The sequence below is a fragment of the Macrobrachium rosenbergii genome, chromosome 36 (genome assembly GCF_040412425.1).
Source record: "Macrobrachium rosenbergii isolate ZJJX-2024 chromosome 36, ASM4041242v1, whole genome shotgun sequence".
In the NCBI taxonomy this organism is placed as follows: Eukaryota; Metazoa; Arthropoda; class Malacostraca; order Decapoda; family Palaemonidae; genus Macrobrachium; species Macrobrachium rosenbergii.
In genome coordinates this window covers 13,850,744-13,866,043 of record NC_089776.1, presented here as the reverse complement: position 1 = coordinate 13,866,043, position 15,300 = coordinate 13,850,744, and the positions used below count along the sequence as shown (strand labels likewise).

The 15,300-nt window shown below is 37.4% G+C and overlaps 1 protein-coding gene across 12 annotated transcripts in view; it reads right to left on the bottom strand.

The window, feature by feature from the left end:
• The window catches only part of LOC136856639 (plasminogen receptor (KT)), a 59,338-nt gene extending 44,472 nt beyond the window's left edge, over window positions 1–14,866 (bottom strand). For 5 of the 12 annotated variants that reach the window (XR_010858440.1, XR_010858437.1, XM_067134610.1 and 2 more), the window contains exons 1-5: window positions 14,642–14,862; window positions 9,422–9,535; window positions 5,320–5,450; window positions 4,625–4,734; window positions 3,696–3,817 (exon numbers count right to left, since the gene is read on the bottom strand). Coding sequence is in view for 7 of the 12 variants with exons in the window: in XM_067134610.1 (XP_066990711.1) it covers window positions 3,696–3,817; window positions 4,625–4,734; window positions 5,320–5,450; window positions 9,422–9,499 (441 nt within the window). In the remaining 5 variants the exon portion in view is untranslated. Of the gene's footprint in view, window positions 1–3,695; window positions 3,818–4,624; window positions 4,735–5,319; window positions 5,451–9,421; window positions 9,536–10,391; window positions 10,571–14,641 lie in introns of those variants that run through there. The other 7 variants (XR_010858442.1, XR_010858441.1, XM_067134616.1 and 4 more) reach the window with 3 other exon arrangements.
• Window positions 14,867–15,300: the final 434 nt, after the last annotated feature.

Here is a 15,300-nt window from a genome sequence, read left to right as displayed (position 1 = left end):
GTGGGCAGGCTGCATCCTGACTCCAACTTCCTGTTCCTGTGCTAGATCATGGAAAGCATACATACAGTCAACAAGGCCTTAAACTTCAATCTGCTGACCTAACCCTTCCCTCTGAAAAATTTCGAAGGATCTGCTCGTAAGAAGTCCAAGAAAAAGTACCCTCTGCCTTTCAACAATGCATCTTTTGACAGAGGTACTTTTGCTGTTGGATGACCTCAAAATACTTCTCTGGTAGCTGATCAAGAACCTTTACCCAGTGAAGATTTTCTTTACATCTGGCATCAAATGTGTTCTTCCTGTTCCTGTCCATTCAACGCTAACCTAACCACCAACAACTGACCCTGGGAGAATTTTACATGGAAAATAATGGGGGCAAAAAATTCCTTGGAGATGACAGATGTTCAAAAATGACTTAGTTCTGGCTCCTCTGATTCCATAAAAATAATGGCATTTAGCAAAAGCAAAAGTCTCACTTGTGATGCTTCCACATCAGTGAAATGAAATGAACATTCAATTATCAGAGGATCTCTCCTGCTATATTCAGTGGGAGTGGTTCAGTGTTATGTATTATACAGGCCATTAATTTTGCGTTGAGCTAAAAGTTGGCCAAAGTCTAACAGACGTTCACCTGGCAAACAAAGCCCTTGGAAATCAAATGAAAATGCTTCCTTAATGCCATTTTAACAGTGTTCAGAAGTTTTTCACTCCATCAAACACAAGAAAATTCTTCTAGTGTAACAGGCTTGCTGAACATATTGAGTGATAGTACTCAGATTGATAACAGACTTCTATAATCCTGCAGCTTAATAAACATCTAAAAAATGACAACTTATAACAGCTTACAGAAACCTAAAGACAAATTTACTCATACAAGACCATGGAGGACACATCCAAAGTTGCTCGGGTTGAAAATGTGAAATGGAAAAATTAGACATGGAGGTCCCTGCAGCTGAACTTGCCAGGAATTCATTTCAGGACTAAAAGAGCCCAATGTGTAGGTCATTCCTTAAGATCTCCTACCACAGATGCACAAGACATCATTAAGCCACAGCAAAATTAAAAGTAAGAGGCAAATTACCTTATTCCCTATCTATTAACAAAGAGCAAAATAGCTTTGATTTCACATGTACAGCAGAATTTTTCCCATCAAAATGCCTTTATAAATCAAACCGGTTAAATCCACATTACTGTATAATAAGGCACATTACCATCTACCATAGTAACATTATTGCAAATCGCCAAAATTATTATTTCATTTTATTAAGCAATGTGCTATGATATTGTAAGCATATTGTACTATGCTAAGTTGTCCCCTTGAGGGGGAGTGTGAATACGAGGTGCTTGTGTGGCACTCTGTAGGCAGTATTTATAGTCATTTGCAGCATTTTTCTGGCTTCAAGGCTGCTACACAACTTCTCAATTTCCAACTTTTCCTTCGCGCTCTTCACACTTGGCTGTCTAACGCCACTGAACGAATCCGTTAGGCCAGTCCTGGGAGATGTTAGAAATCTGACTCCACATTCTGCTTAAACTACTTTACAGTGATGACATTCTGCTGGATCATCAAACCTTCAAGACCAACTCCTAGCATTAAGAGTGTCCACTATATTACAAGAATGTTACCTTCTTAGAAGTACAGCAAATGATTCCATGACAGTTCTAAAATGCTTTTAAAAGTATAGAGCTTTTTCTTTCCTTAAAAGCTCCCTCACAAAAATTTGCTTTGAAAGCTCAAAAGGATCCTTGCGTACTGTTTTTTCTTATCTAAGGCCCTTTCTTAAGTACGATAAACTGGTGAATGCTAATAAATCGAACTATGCAGTTACCTAAACTTTTACCAAGGTCCTATCTCACAAAATAAGACACACCAAAACTGAGAATATGTAAATCGTACGGAAGAAAAATCTGGTAACAAATTATACTCAAGAACAAATCATTTACCGTGATAATTAGCGTTATAAGATATACTAGTGGAGATCCCTTTAAAATGTAAAAAGTTCCCCTTGGTATGAGGACAAACCATAAAGGTACATAATTGCTTTGTTTTGCTAAAACAAAAACCTAAAGCAGATTTCATGCTTTGCATTTCCAACAGTCTGTTATCTCCTTCTGAACTGACAATACAGTATACTAACAAGGGAATGTAGTACGTGACACGAAAACAGGGTAAGTACAGATATGCAATCCTTAACAGTGCTTAGTCCATAAACTACTGATAACAGTTGTCAAAATGGTCCCGACATGAACTTATCTTCAGTGTGTTTTTGTCCCTTGGCCGCTAGCTATTCGAAACCCAAGATTAAACATGAAAGAAGAAAATGTGGTGCTTTGAAAAAGCACATGGTGGACTGCTGAAGGTATGGTATTTGAAAATAGCAAACAAAACTGAATTCTAAGACGGGAAATTAACGTACAAAGAGAAATTTAGTGATAGTAATCAGTAGATTAATACATCCTTGCCCTCGTTTATCTCCACCGAAATATATGATGAGTAGGTCACAGTCAGAAGCAAGATAGACATTACTCCCTTACATATTGCCCAAATAGAATGGAACAGTTCAAATTTCTGTACAGTAATCTGTAATGATGCATGAAGGCCTAAGGGACTCTTTTGTAATATGTATTGTAATTTAGAAAGTAAATGATAAAACTGATCATTTGTAAAATATTGGAGCATTTCTATTTATCTCCGTGCATTATTAGCAAGATTTATGGATGTGTATCATACTTCTGAAGATAAAAATGTCTCAATATAGCAAAAATAAAATAGGAAATCTAAGTACACCACAAAAATGAGGGGTCTACTGTAAATTCTAATCGCAAATTTCCTACTGTACACATAAAGTAATAAAAGCAAGAATTATGTTTATCAGTACATGAAATGCTGTGAAGTCAGTAGTGGGTGTAATGGCAAATGTTTGCATTTTACTAATCTTCAAAACTAAAAATCAAAACTACACAGCAATGTTTGTACTCTGAGACAATAAGTATTTCGATAATGTATTACAAGGATAAAACTAGTGTGGTATACTAGAGAAAAGAAAGAAAAGATAAAAAGAGAAAACAGAATGACAATTCTTTGCTTTCAAGCATTAGTTGGAAAATTGCTTTCGATGAGGAGAATTGCAACTTCAAGCAATCTTTGGAAAAATCGCAAGCACACATCAATATCATACAACTGACAAACACTTGTTTTCACTTTCCAGTGTTTCTGCAAGTCCAGTACGTACCTACTAATCAGTACAACACGGAAACTGTTTCCAAACGGAAAACACTGCAAACTGCATAAGAAATTCAGGTTTAAAAATGAATGGCTTACAATGTCCCTCTTTTTATGTGAATTTCCTAAGAGAAAATGCCTTAGCCCCTAAAGAACCTTCAAAACCTAGAGTAAGGTTATTGCTGTCACCAAATGTACAATATTTTCCTTTTTTCCCCTTTTTTGTGGGGGAGGGGGAGATCACCCACAACCATCACTGCCTCTAGTTTTCCAGCAGTAACATTCGAAAGCGGGTGAACATTAATTAGCCCATGACTAGTTATCGTAACTACTGGCAACGTCGAAAGGACAAAAAATGACTAGCAAAAGAAGGGGGTATCGTAAATGCACTGGTCTGGTTAAACTATTAGTAAGCAAAAAAAAAAAAAAAAAAAGTACCAAAAAGTGAAAACTCTTAAATGAACACTTCATGAACCTTGTTGAGACGTTTGCTCTCCTCTTGCCTCTCTCTGGCCTCATCAATGGATGACGGCGTCGGCACTCCCATTGGGATGGAGACGAGGTCACGTTCAAACAACAGGATGTTCTCGGCTTCCACTGGAACGAAGTGACATTAAAATCATCAGAGATCAGCATACTGGACACTCCTTTGAGGAACTAAAATTTATAGCATTACCTCACAATTCTGGATGTGGAGCAGTGACACTTAAGTAGAATTAAAATGACAGACTGCCCTAAAACCTTTTGGCTAAGTTACTCATCATAGTTTGGAAAAATACAGGAAAGCATTTTGTTGAAAAGACTTCTCCTTTGCTGATAAACAATGCTTACTAACAATGGGTTACCTCTGCCTTGGCAATGGTTCTAGGTATCGTTAAGCAATGATGAAAAAACCTACAGTACTAGGTGATTGTTATTCCATAAAATTCTGGTAATTAGATATATAATATAGAACAATACATTGATCTTGTATAAGGATATCTTCCCCATTTCTTGATGCGATTGAAGGAATTTTCCATAAAATAGAAAAATGTTCTTACAAAATTTTGCTCCCTAAATCTATCTACAGGTACTGGGGTATGTTTAATCAAAAGTTCATTGCATAATATAAAGTACCGTACTATAAACTTGTCTATCCAGTTTCTTTCAGTTTTGTATTATCATTAGCTCTTTCTCCTTATAAAATACTTATTGCTCTCTGCTTGACTTCCATTTTTAAAAAACTGCAGATACACAAGTAAGGGTCAGTCTCAAAATGAGTTGTTAACATCTGTTATAATGGAAATACCTATTTAAACTGGATAAAACTACTAAGTACAGGATCAACAATGCAAACACAAAAGAAGAATTGGGCATTCAAATACCAAAAAATTCTATGTAACTCGAAAACTCTGGGAAACATACTTTTAATCCGGTTGAGTTTCGAGCCATATGCAAGATCAGCCTGATATGCCAGGAGAAACGACAACGGTAGCAAAGGAACCAACGTTCCTGGTTTGCGTGTTCGACGGAACCTGTAATATGTATATGACGTCAATTAGAGCAAACTCAAATTACAACTCATGAAAGTAATAAAACATTTGCTAAATTTAGGCTCAAGAACAGAATGTCTTCTGCATTGCTAGCAACTTCAGAGCTATTGCAAAATAATGGTAGTGACCAATGTGAGCTATTGCAAAATAATGGCAGTGCCCTATATGAACATTGAAATAACAATGCTGTTATGGTAGTAATTACTTTAGCTAGGGCCTGGCCATGTAAAAATCTGTGATGCACCCAGCCCTCTGGCCTCAAAGAAAAGTAAACAACTTTCAAGTACTGTAAAGTACCACCTCAATTTAACAGGTGCTTTGGGTGCCTGGCCTTTCTGATAGATAACAGAGTCCGTTAAGTAACAAAAACCCTAAGTTACGGCCTGCACTTGAATATTTTCTATATATCTTACAGTAAACAGCAATTCCACTTAGTTCCTAACCTAAACTTAATACAGTAATCGTAATATGGTAGCTGGTAAGTACAGAAGTCTGCAAAGTTGAGGTCCAACAAGTTGAGGTGTTACTAGTGTGTTTACCCTACGTAGTAAAGTAATAGTCTCTTACCCAGCTATCATGCCAATGCCTGCCACAATATAGAATGTCCCAAACCAATAAAGCAGTTCTCTTGATCTTGCAATCTGCATGGACATCATCTTCTCACGCATTTCATTTTGCATATGGATCTGCCTTTCGAGCTGGAAAATCATACATGAATTTACAATGATTATGCTTAAAACATTAATTTCTTCAAAAAAATTTATTTTTTTAATGCATACCAAACAGTTTACATATGCCTAACCTGTGTGGTTAACACTCCAAGAAGAACATTTCCCCATTTTGGAATGGAATACACACACTACCATACTTACGAACATTCAGACACCAACAAACGTTATCATAAATTAAAATTATGTTCAGAACGCACCCCTTTGCCACCCGTAAGTTAGAATTCTGTTCTGCGTGCCTATTCTGCTTAGTCACACTTAATAAAGAACTGTACTACTCTATAAAATGCAGTACAATACTGTATGTACAGGATGAAAAAATTTACAGTACTGTATTGACTTTATCTCATAATGTACTTAAATAGGCTAAAGACCAACTGAGAACAATTCAAGATATGAATGGCCATTCAGAATGTAACTCATTTGTATGTAGGGTAGTGTCTGTATAGAATTTAGGCCAAAGGCCAAGTGCTGGGACCTATGGGGTCATTCAGTGCTGAAAGGGATATTGAGGGTAAAAAGGTTTTAAAGGTTTAACAGGAGGAAAACCTTGCACTTGCACTATGAAACAATTGTTAGGAGAGGGTGGAAAGTAAGATGGAAGAAAGAAAATATGGACAGAGGTGCTATAAAAGGAATGCACAGGGTTGAAGCTAGGGGCTGCAGGGACTCTGTAAAGAGCCTTAATTAATGCCTACAGTGCACCGTGTGAGGTGCACTGACAGCGCTATCCCCTAATGGGGATTTCCCAATTTTGTCAAGTACACATACAGGATCACCAAAGTCAATCCCCTATGTTATACTGCCTCCAAGAAGTGCCGGATTAAGAGGGCTCTGTCAGTAAAATGATGAGTTTGTATCAAAGTATTAATTTTGTTGTTTAAACAAAACTTCACTTGTTACAATACAAATCCAATCAGTCTACATAGACCTGATTAGCTACTTAACAGTGAAATCTTTCTTGAAATACAGCTATTTTTAAAAAATACCAGGATGCAGAGGAAGGTGGAATTCTGAGTAGATATGATCTAGAAACAGAAGTCCTTGCAAAAAACAACAGGTCATAATGTTAGATTAGATGCTTGCTAGTATGGTCAAGGTTGTACTTTTCATTTTTTCTTTACATAGCTGAATGTAATTCAAGGTTACACTTAACCTTTTTACATGATGAAGTTGCTAGCACAGTCCTCTAAAAAATAACAATCCTAAAAGAGGACATCAGTAATGATGATACAAAGGTGACAAGTTATGAGGGTCACTGCTCTCCATGACAGAAACTACTTAACAGACAAAAGGCATTTGTGCACTACAAGAGTCATCCAAAATTAAAATCTATGAACGGTTAACAACGAACAAATGTATTTGGCTTTAACCATTCATTGCAATTCAACACAGCTAACAACATCCATTTTCTTTTGCAGACGATCTAACAATCATATCAATACATGCAGACAAAAAACTCGTCACCCCTAATGCTAGTACAGATGTCTCTGTTAGAAGAGTTCCATTATGTCACACAAAACAGATTACTGCAGTCCATAACCAAAACAACATTACATACCTCACTAGTCACAACAAAGAAGTCTGGCACAGACCACAGAGAACAACAAAAATGGCATCCCATTAGAAACAAAAACTTTGGGAGTCACAGGTTTTTCATCATCTGCCTATTTGCTCCAACATGCAGGAATCATCAAGAAATGCATCTTGACTAAATGAAACTAAGATTAGTGTTCCAGCAATGAAACCTAAAATGAACAAACCTATCATACAAACAGTACTCAGCTCCATAATGATACGCCAGCCCACTTGAAACTGCCTGAAATTCGTTTAACTGTCTAAACAAAGGCCAAATAATGAAAAAACAGTTTTTAAATCATTTCTGAATGATGCTTTATCCTGGGACCAATAAATGTTCCTCTGAAAGTAAGATTCTCAGCATCAGGCAACAGGTTTTAAATGTATGAAGGAACTTCTCTTTAACAGGTCTAAATTATCTGCCCACTTAACCCATTGCGTCCCCGGATGACCACCCTCCAACACACAGGCTTTTTCTTGCAATTACAGCAGTCATATCACTGATGATAATTTTTCAAAGTTAATATTGATTTTTATGCTTATAATTCGTACTGTAGTTAAGAGTAGAATTTTATTAAATGATAGGATAAAAACTATTACTACTACTATTATTTTATTTCATAAGACTACAAAATACTGAATCAAAGTGTTGTACATACATGCACTATTATTCTTTTGTATGCCAATCCTAAAGCAGGGGCTACAGACAATCCATCTAAACAGTGATTGTGGAGACAAATGTTAGTTCTCATCTAGAAACTTTTGCAAATCTGTTTGTTTCTTTCAGCCCGAGGTAATCAATGATTTCATCATCAAATTATTTCTCAAAATTGTAATGGATTCTCTTTATCCTCAACTGAAAATTTCACGCGGTGCAGGATCAGCAACAAAAGTAAAGGGAACTCTCTCTCAACTCTCAATCTCTCTCTCTCTCTCTCTCTCTCTCTCTCTCTCTTCTCTCTCTCTTTGGCTCTATCCTCATTCTCTCTCTCTCTCTCTCTCTCTCCTTTTCTTTTAGAAGCAGTCAGATGCAATGAAGTCATCTTCACTTCCGCTATTGGAAGCAAAGTTTGTTTCTTCAATATGTCTCATCATGGAGTCCATTCAGAACTTGATACCTCTTCATCATCAAATATGTCTTCAGTATCAGACAACAAATCTGGGATTTGATTTATCTCACTTTGGGACATACGCCTCATCTTTGTGACATTCACAGGAATCAACGTCAAAGCCATCTTGTCTCTGAGAAACTTATTAGTGCGTAATGAAACCTAAAATGAAAAAAATAGTCATCAGGCATCAGTGTGTATGACCAACTGAAAAGAGTTGCCAGGGAGGAAATAAGTCATCAATTACAGCTTACGTGTTCTGAGAGTGTTAACAGTTTTTCAACATTTTCCATACAAATGATGCTTTATCCTGGGTGCTGACAGCTGAGTATCAGAGTTAAAGTCTTGAACGTAATATCCCGTTTTAAATGCGCTGAAGGGAACTTCTCTTTAACAGGTCTGAATTATCTGGGTGACGCTTAACAGGTTAATCTGATGTGCTCAAATCACTTTCTCTGCTGTATAACTAGGAGAGCATATTTGCAAGACACCGGCCCAGAGAGGATTTAGAAGTCTGATAACACCACCTGAGTCTCGAGGCAGAGGTGTGATAAGATATAAATATTCTTCTTCACCAGTAACATCTGCAAGTACTCATGAAAAAATTATGATTTATCAAAAAAAGTTTTTCAGCATATGAAAGTCATTTAAATTGGAAGAATAAGGAGTGGTACATTGAAAAAGTAATGTTTCTAGGTATCAGCAACACATTTCCTTAATCAAGATTGTTATTTTTTTTGGAGGGGAGACCTGGGGTGGCAGGTTGACACTCACTCCCTTACCTGCCACCTTTAACCATCAAGTTTCAACAAATGAACCAGCTGTTGCTGAATCTGGTCTATTTCATCATAAAGCAAGATTCATTACTTTGTAAAATAATGTGTAGATTTCCATTCATGCATAAGCTACCCATAATGAAATACTGTACTTCCGTACTACTGTTTTGATCACTGATGGTAACACTATTAATCAAAGCCTCTTAATTTAACTCTGTAGACATTACTAAATCATTTGAAGGTCCTGTTGATAGCAACACACTCCAGCATAACAAGTCTCAAGTATTTTGTTCAAAACTATTAATCTGTCCATACAACACTACTATCTAAATTGAACAGACTTCCATGCTGCCAACAGGAATGATGGGATGTAAATAGTTGATAAAGCCACTTACAGTACCTAGCCTATATCCTCTACACAGAAGTTGAACTATGCATAAATAAATATAAACATGTAATATATTTATGGAATAATTACCTGTATTCTTTGAGTTTCCAGCATGAATTCTTGATTCTTTCTTGTTGCTTCATTCATGGCCTTGTTAACATTCCCCATTGTGCTGTTAAGTTAGTTTAGAACGAACTACAATACCTGAAAAATTAAAACAACTAGATTTAGAAATTGTCACTAAGAGTATTTCAAAAGGATTTATAATGACAGCACAAGATTCAGGCAGATATCTAATAATGTGATAAAAGCCTTCACCACAAACCACTGCCTTAAACAGTCTTATGTTTCAAATTGAAGTTTGCAAGCATTCTCTTATCTACTTTACTCATTGTGAATCATGAGTCTTCACTGCTAGTACTTTAGCACCTGGTTGTCTCTGCAGTCATTTTATTTTCTAGTTTCAGTTGCAGTACACTTCCTCTTTTCAGCTATTTTTGAGCAGTTCCAAGGTTCCTGCATATGCCTAAGAAGTGAATGAAGGGTTTCTTTCACACCACCCTGTAATACTAACATTAACCATTTACTATAATGTATTATTAAAAACCACTATTCTACTACCTTCTGAAACACAAGCCTTTGGGTTAATCTTCTGTGCTACCAATGAGCCCTAAACAACAATCTTTTAAGCTCTTGTTTTCTGCCTGACAAAATGCTAAACAGCTTACATTTAAAGTTACCAAAAATACTGCCATCAAAGTGTTTCCCTATCTTTTACCACCTTGAACAAGGGCATTGTTTTTCTGGTTGATGTATTTCTTATTTTGGCATCTTCCAAAATGGGTTTTTTTTTTATTACATTAGAAGCCCACTGAGGCAGGAACAGATGTCCAATATCCCTGACAGTTTTCGTTAAAGTTCTAAAAAACACTCCCTACTGTCCATATCTCTATACTTTGTTCCATAGCTCACTTCGTTATTAAGTTTAACAAGTACCCAACCTGATTTAGAGCATCATAAATCACAAAAAGCCTAATACAGAAATTTATCTCAACCTAACCTTGTATTGTACACTGGGTCCTTACTATTCACTGTTTGAATCATATTCTTTGCCTTCTAACTGTGGTACACAGTTAGAAGGCATAAGTCATATCTCAATCCACTCCTGATAACAGACATTTTATATCAGTTTATTTTTTAAAGCGAGGCAATTATCAGTGGAAAAGATTACAGCATTTCCTGAAAGATATGTATTGTCATATGAATTCTCCATTTGACATATAAAAATGATATTTTCATAATATAATTAAGTTTCATATATACTTACCAAGTAATTACATAGCTAATGTATCTACCTTGCACGGCAACTTTTTTTTAATTTCGGGTCACTGCAATCATTAAACACTATTTTTACTTTCTTTAAGTAGTGAGAAGCAAAAATGGACTTGCACCCCCAACAGATAGATAGAATAGTCAAAGAAATGTTAAGTCTAAAAGCCAAGGAAGGAGACACCGCTCTGTCACCTCACTTTGCAAACTGTCCCCTTGGATCTGGGAATTTGCTTATTTTAATTAAGTCTCTCTTCTTTCCATTGACTAAGAAATTCCATAAAGGAATTTGTTCTTTTTTTAATTACAGCATCCTCTTAGGAAAAACCCTCTCTTTTGTCAAGGTGTTCTTTGCAAAGAGGAAGAGGTTTTATACATCAGATTTTAAGTGAACACCAAAGATTACTAGATGGGATTCCCCTGTTCCATTTCAAACGACTTTGTCATGCTTGAAAATTCAGGTTGTGAAATCTCAAATTGGTCTTAGCAGATGACAGTTGTGGCACACTGACGGAGGACTGACCACTCTTCTAGAAGACTTCCATCGACTCCCTGAAGCTTCCTTGAAAACCCTTCACTCTGATACGGACAGACTGGAGCCTTCACAGTGAGAGTGGGCAACCCCTAGTGGTGTCTTATAAAGTGGGGTTGTCAGCTGAACTTTTGGAGCAAACAGTCATCCACCAACAGAGAAAAACCTCTTTTGTCTAAACAAAAGAATTATGCATTCCAAAAGTTCCAATGAGCATTAGCTATGTAATTACTTGGTAAGTCACTTATATGAAAGACATTATTTTTTAGGATCTTCAGTACCATTTCTTATATACAGGGCAGGCATTATTAAACTGAATAGACTGCCTTGAACTGAAACATGGCTAACAGAAAACATCCAGATAATTAAAGTTGCGGTACACCTGCAAGCAGAGCCTGAACCAGGCTCACCTTTTGTGTATGAGTTATCTTTTATTTTGGGCCTGTCTTTTCAGCCATTCATCTCCAAGGGGCTGGTGCTAAAAACAGCACCCATTTTGCACATAAACTGGTAGTTACCGAACTAGAGGGGTATACAGTAGTAGCAGTCTGCAGTTTTATCAAGGGTGATTGGTTTTAGTTCTCCACTGTTCCATCATATCAAAATCGATGTTTCCCCAACCACCCAGGTCTTTAATTGTCAGTAAGATCATAAAAGCCAGTGATTTTTTATTGCCCGGGTGAGGTCCAAATCCTTAACATCCAAGTAGAATGCCAAGACACTTGATCATTATACCAGCGACCAGAATAAGAATTCATTAAGCTGTGATTTGTTGATTATGAAAAGTTCATTGAGTAGAGCTCACATTAGAATAACAGCAAAAGAGGACAATTTCAACAGGGATGCATTTGTGTACAGAAAACTTTATTGCTCGAAGAAACTTTTGACATTTTTACTTGTTTGTTTATGTCTTTACATACATCCCCTAAAGGCTAGTACTAAACACAGCACCCATTTTGCACATAAACTGACTGTTAACCAACGAGAGGGGCGTGGTAGTGGTCTTAAATTTTACCTGGAAACAAAAGTTCACATAAGTGCTCACAAATAGTGTGCCTGTGACCTCCTAGTAATATCCAAGACATCAGAGAACACCTACAAGACAACATTGAACTCCATTCCGGTATATAGAAAAACTTGTATTTTACTCATTTTGTGTTTTCCCCATCCAAATACCCTGTTTTCCACTTAATGGTCCTCTTAATGGTAGGATACTGGGTAGTCCCTGTCTCAAAGTACCTAGGCTATTGCTAATGATACAATTGTCAGAAATGTTCAGAGCATACATTAGATGGATGGTGTATTTAGGCCAAATACCAAGTGCTGGGACGTAGGAAAATATTCTCAGGTCCTAAAAGCAATATGGGTAGTATGGAGAGTAGCGGGAAACAGTCTTGGGTAATTTTGTCCACCAAAACTTTCGCAAAATAAAAGTTACTCTTCGTGCTCTAAACTACCCAAAAAGTAACTTCCCTGGGCCAAACCTAACCTTTACTACAGTTCCGTGTCCTGGCCTACACAGACCTTACCTTCCTACCCTGACTTAGAGCGTCGTGCCCTGACTTGGTCAGGAGGAAGGGCTTCCCCCTCCTAAAAGTAACACTGAATATCATAAACAGATCAGCTGCAACTGCAAAACAAACTTAACCTAACCTTTAAAGCCATCTTCTTCTTTCCCTTATTAGGATGAGGTTAGATAGTCAATTCCATCTATGTAATTAGCTTCTTGTTCCAAGTCACTAATCCACCCATCTGAAAGACTCCTCCTCCCCATCACTTTTAGGATCTCTTGATTGGTTCCATTTTTTTATTACATGGCCAGGCCAGGCATTATTAAACTGAATCATTCTGCCTTGAACTAAACATTCTTGGCTATCTTGAAAACATCCAGATAATTAGCAAGTTCACCATCCTCACACCTGCAGACTACTACTCCCCTTTCCTCTGATTGCCCCACCAGTGCGGGCCTGATAACTGTCTTATAAATCTTCATTTAAAGCCTTTTGTGCATTTGGTTCTAGCTTTCTCAGTTATCTTTTATTTTTCCCAAGCAGTTTATGTTTACTGTACCAACTTATTTACATGTCTTTTGTTTATGTTTTCCAATGTTCATTCAATCCCCAAGGGCTAGTCCATACTAAAAACCTTTCTTGCAGCCATTTTGCTAAATCATCAGTAAAAATCAGTTACACTTTGTTGTCCTTAATTGATGTCAAACTAAGACAAGGAACAAGAATGGACTCAAATGATCCCTGATGTAGGCCAACCTTTACTGGGAATGCTCAGTCTCCCCAGTTTTATCACAGTGGTGATTGGTTTCATCATCTCCACTACCTCAAGACTCTCTCATGCTCTATTCTCAAAAGCTTTATTCCTCTGTAGTTCCCACATTTTTAAGGTCCACAAACACATGTAAACTTTCCTTTTTGTTCTAGATACTTTTGGACTTGTCTTACCATAAAAATCATCCAACTTTCATTCATGTTCCAGGCCCATCTACTATTCTTTCTAGTATCTTGAATACATCCCAGATCTTCTCTGTAGTTCCCACAGTTTAACATATCCTTTTTGTTTATACATTTTAATCCACTCTTTCCACCTTGGTATTTCTCCAAGATCTTTAATCATTTATTTTTTACAGCATTCTCGACTTCACTCTCTCTGATGTTTGCTATTGATCCTTGTACTGGAGGAACATTTATATACTCGTTCTCTACCTCTCTACACTCATTCTCTGTGTTTAATAGTTGCCAAAAATAGTCTTTCCATCTTCTCTTGACTTCTTCTTCCTTAATTAAGATACCTCCATTTTCATCTTTTATAATTCCTAACTCTCCTATATCCTGCCTGCAGGGGCATCATTTGGGGGGGGCTGGGGGGCAACTGCCCCCCAAGACTCAAGATGGCCCCCCCAACCTTCAACTTGCCCCCCTCACCCCACCAAGCCCCAAGAAGTAACAGCAGCTTGTTTTCCATTATTCCTACTGAAATTCAAATGTGTCATCACATTAAGTTATATCTATCTATTTTATGTGCTTTAAAAAGCACATACCATAGCTCAAAATCAAAAAACCCCCAGGTAATTAGGCTCGCTTCACTCGCCAAACTGCCTTTGCCCGCCCCGCCCCCAACCCCGCCCCATCAAAAATCTGAAATGACGCCCCTGCGTGCCTGTCTTTTCTTCTCGCTTCTGTAGAAAATCTTTTTACATAGAGTGCCACATCCTAACCTAACCAAACCTTAACTTCCTTACCCGACTCAGGGCGCCGTGCCCACGGACTGGCCTTGGCTGCCCCTTCGTGGTAGCACGCCTACCACTGTCTCCCTCAACTTAACAGCCTCTTAAACCTTAAACCTGTAATCGCTACACAGTATTCATTACTAAAAGGTCGCCCCCGAAGGGTACGCTGGAAAAGCTACAGATACACAAACATTGAGACCATCCTTACCTAAAACAGAACAAAACCCCGACGTCCTCTCTCCTAGCTGCCGCCTGAGGTCCACGACAACGTCAAGGTCAAGGTCAACTCGGCAAACAAAATCAAAACAAGAGGAGGAGAGGAGCGGGGAAAGGAAAATTATGCGATCGGGGAGCAGCGCCCATCAGCTGATCCGCCATAACGACGACGACGCTCACCAGGACGCGCGAACGGCCGCGTGATGATTTCGCAACTGTCAACAAACGGGGTTTTGGTGGCGTTCTTTTTTATGTTATTACGCTTTTTAAAGTATTTTTTAATATTAACCTCTTGTTCATTATATTTTTAACCTCAGGAAAAAATTGAATCCAGTAAACGCTGTGTTTAACTTTATGCTATAATCTTAACCTCTGGTCAGTAACAGTATTCAGTGAAAGCAGTGTTCACCTTTTCTTTTTATATTATTCGACTTTTTGAGGTATTTTTTTTACAATATTATTAACCTCTAGTTTACTATATTATTATTAATCTCGGGACAAAAAAAGTCTCCAGTGAAAGATGTTAACTTGATGTTATAATTACTGATAAAACTGAAACTTACTGCCGCCGCCTGGTTCCTGCCCCTCGCCCATCTGAATATTTACAGACTTTTATTTATACTTTTGGTTATGTTTATGTCTTTTATTTAT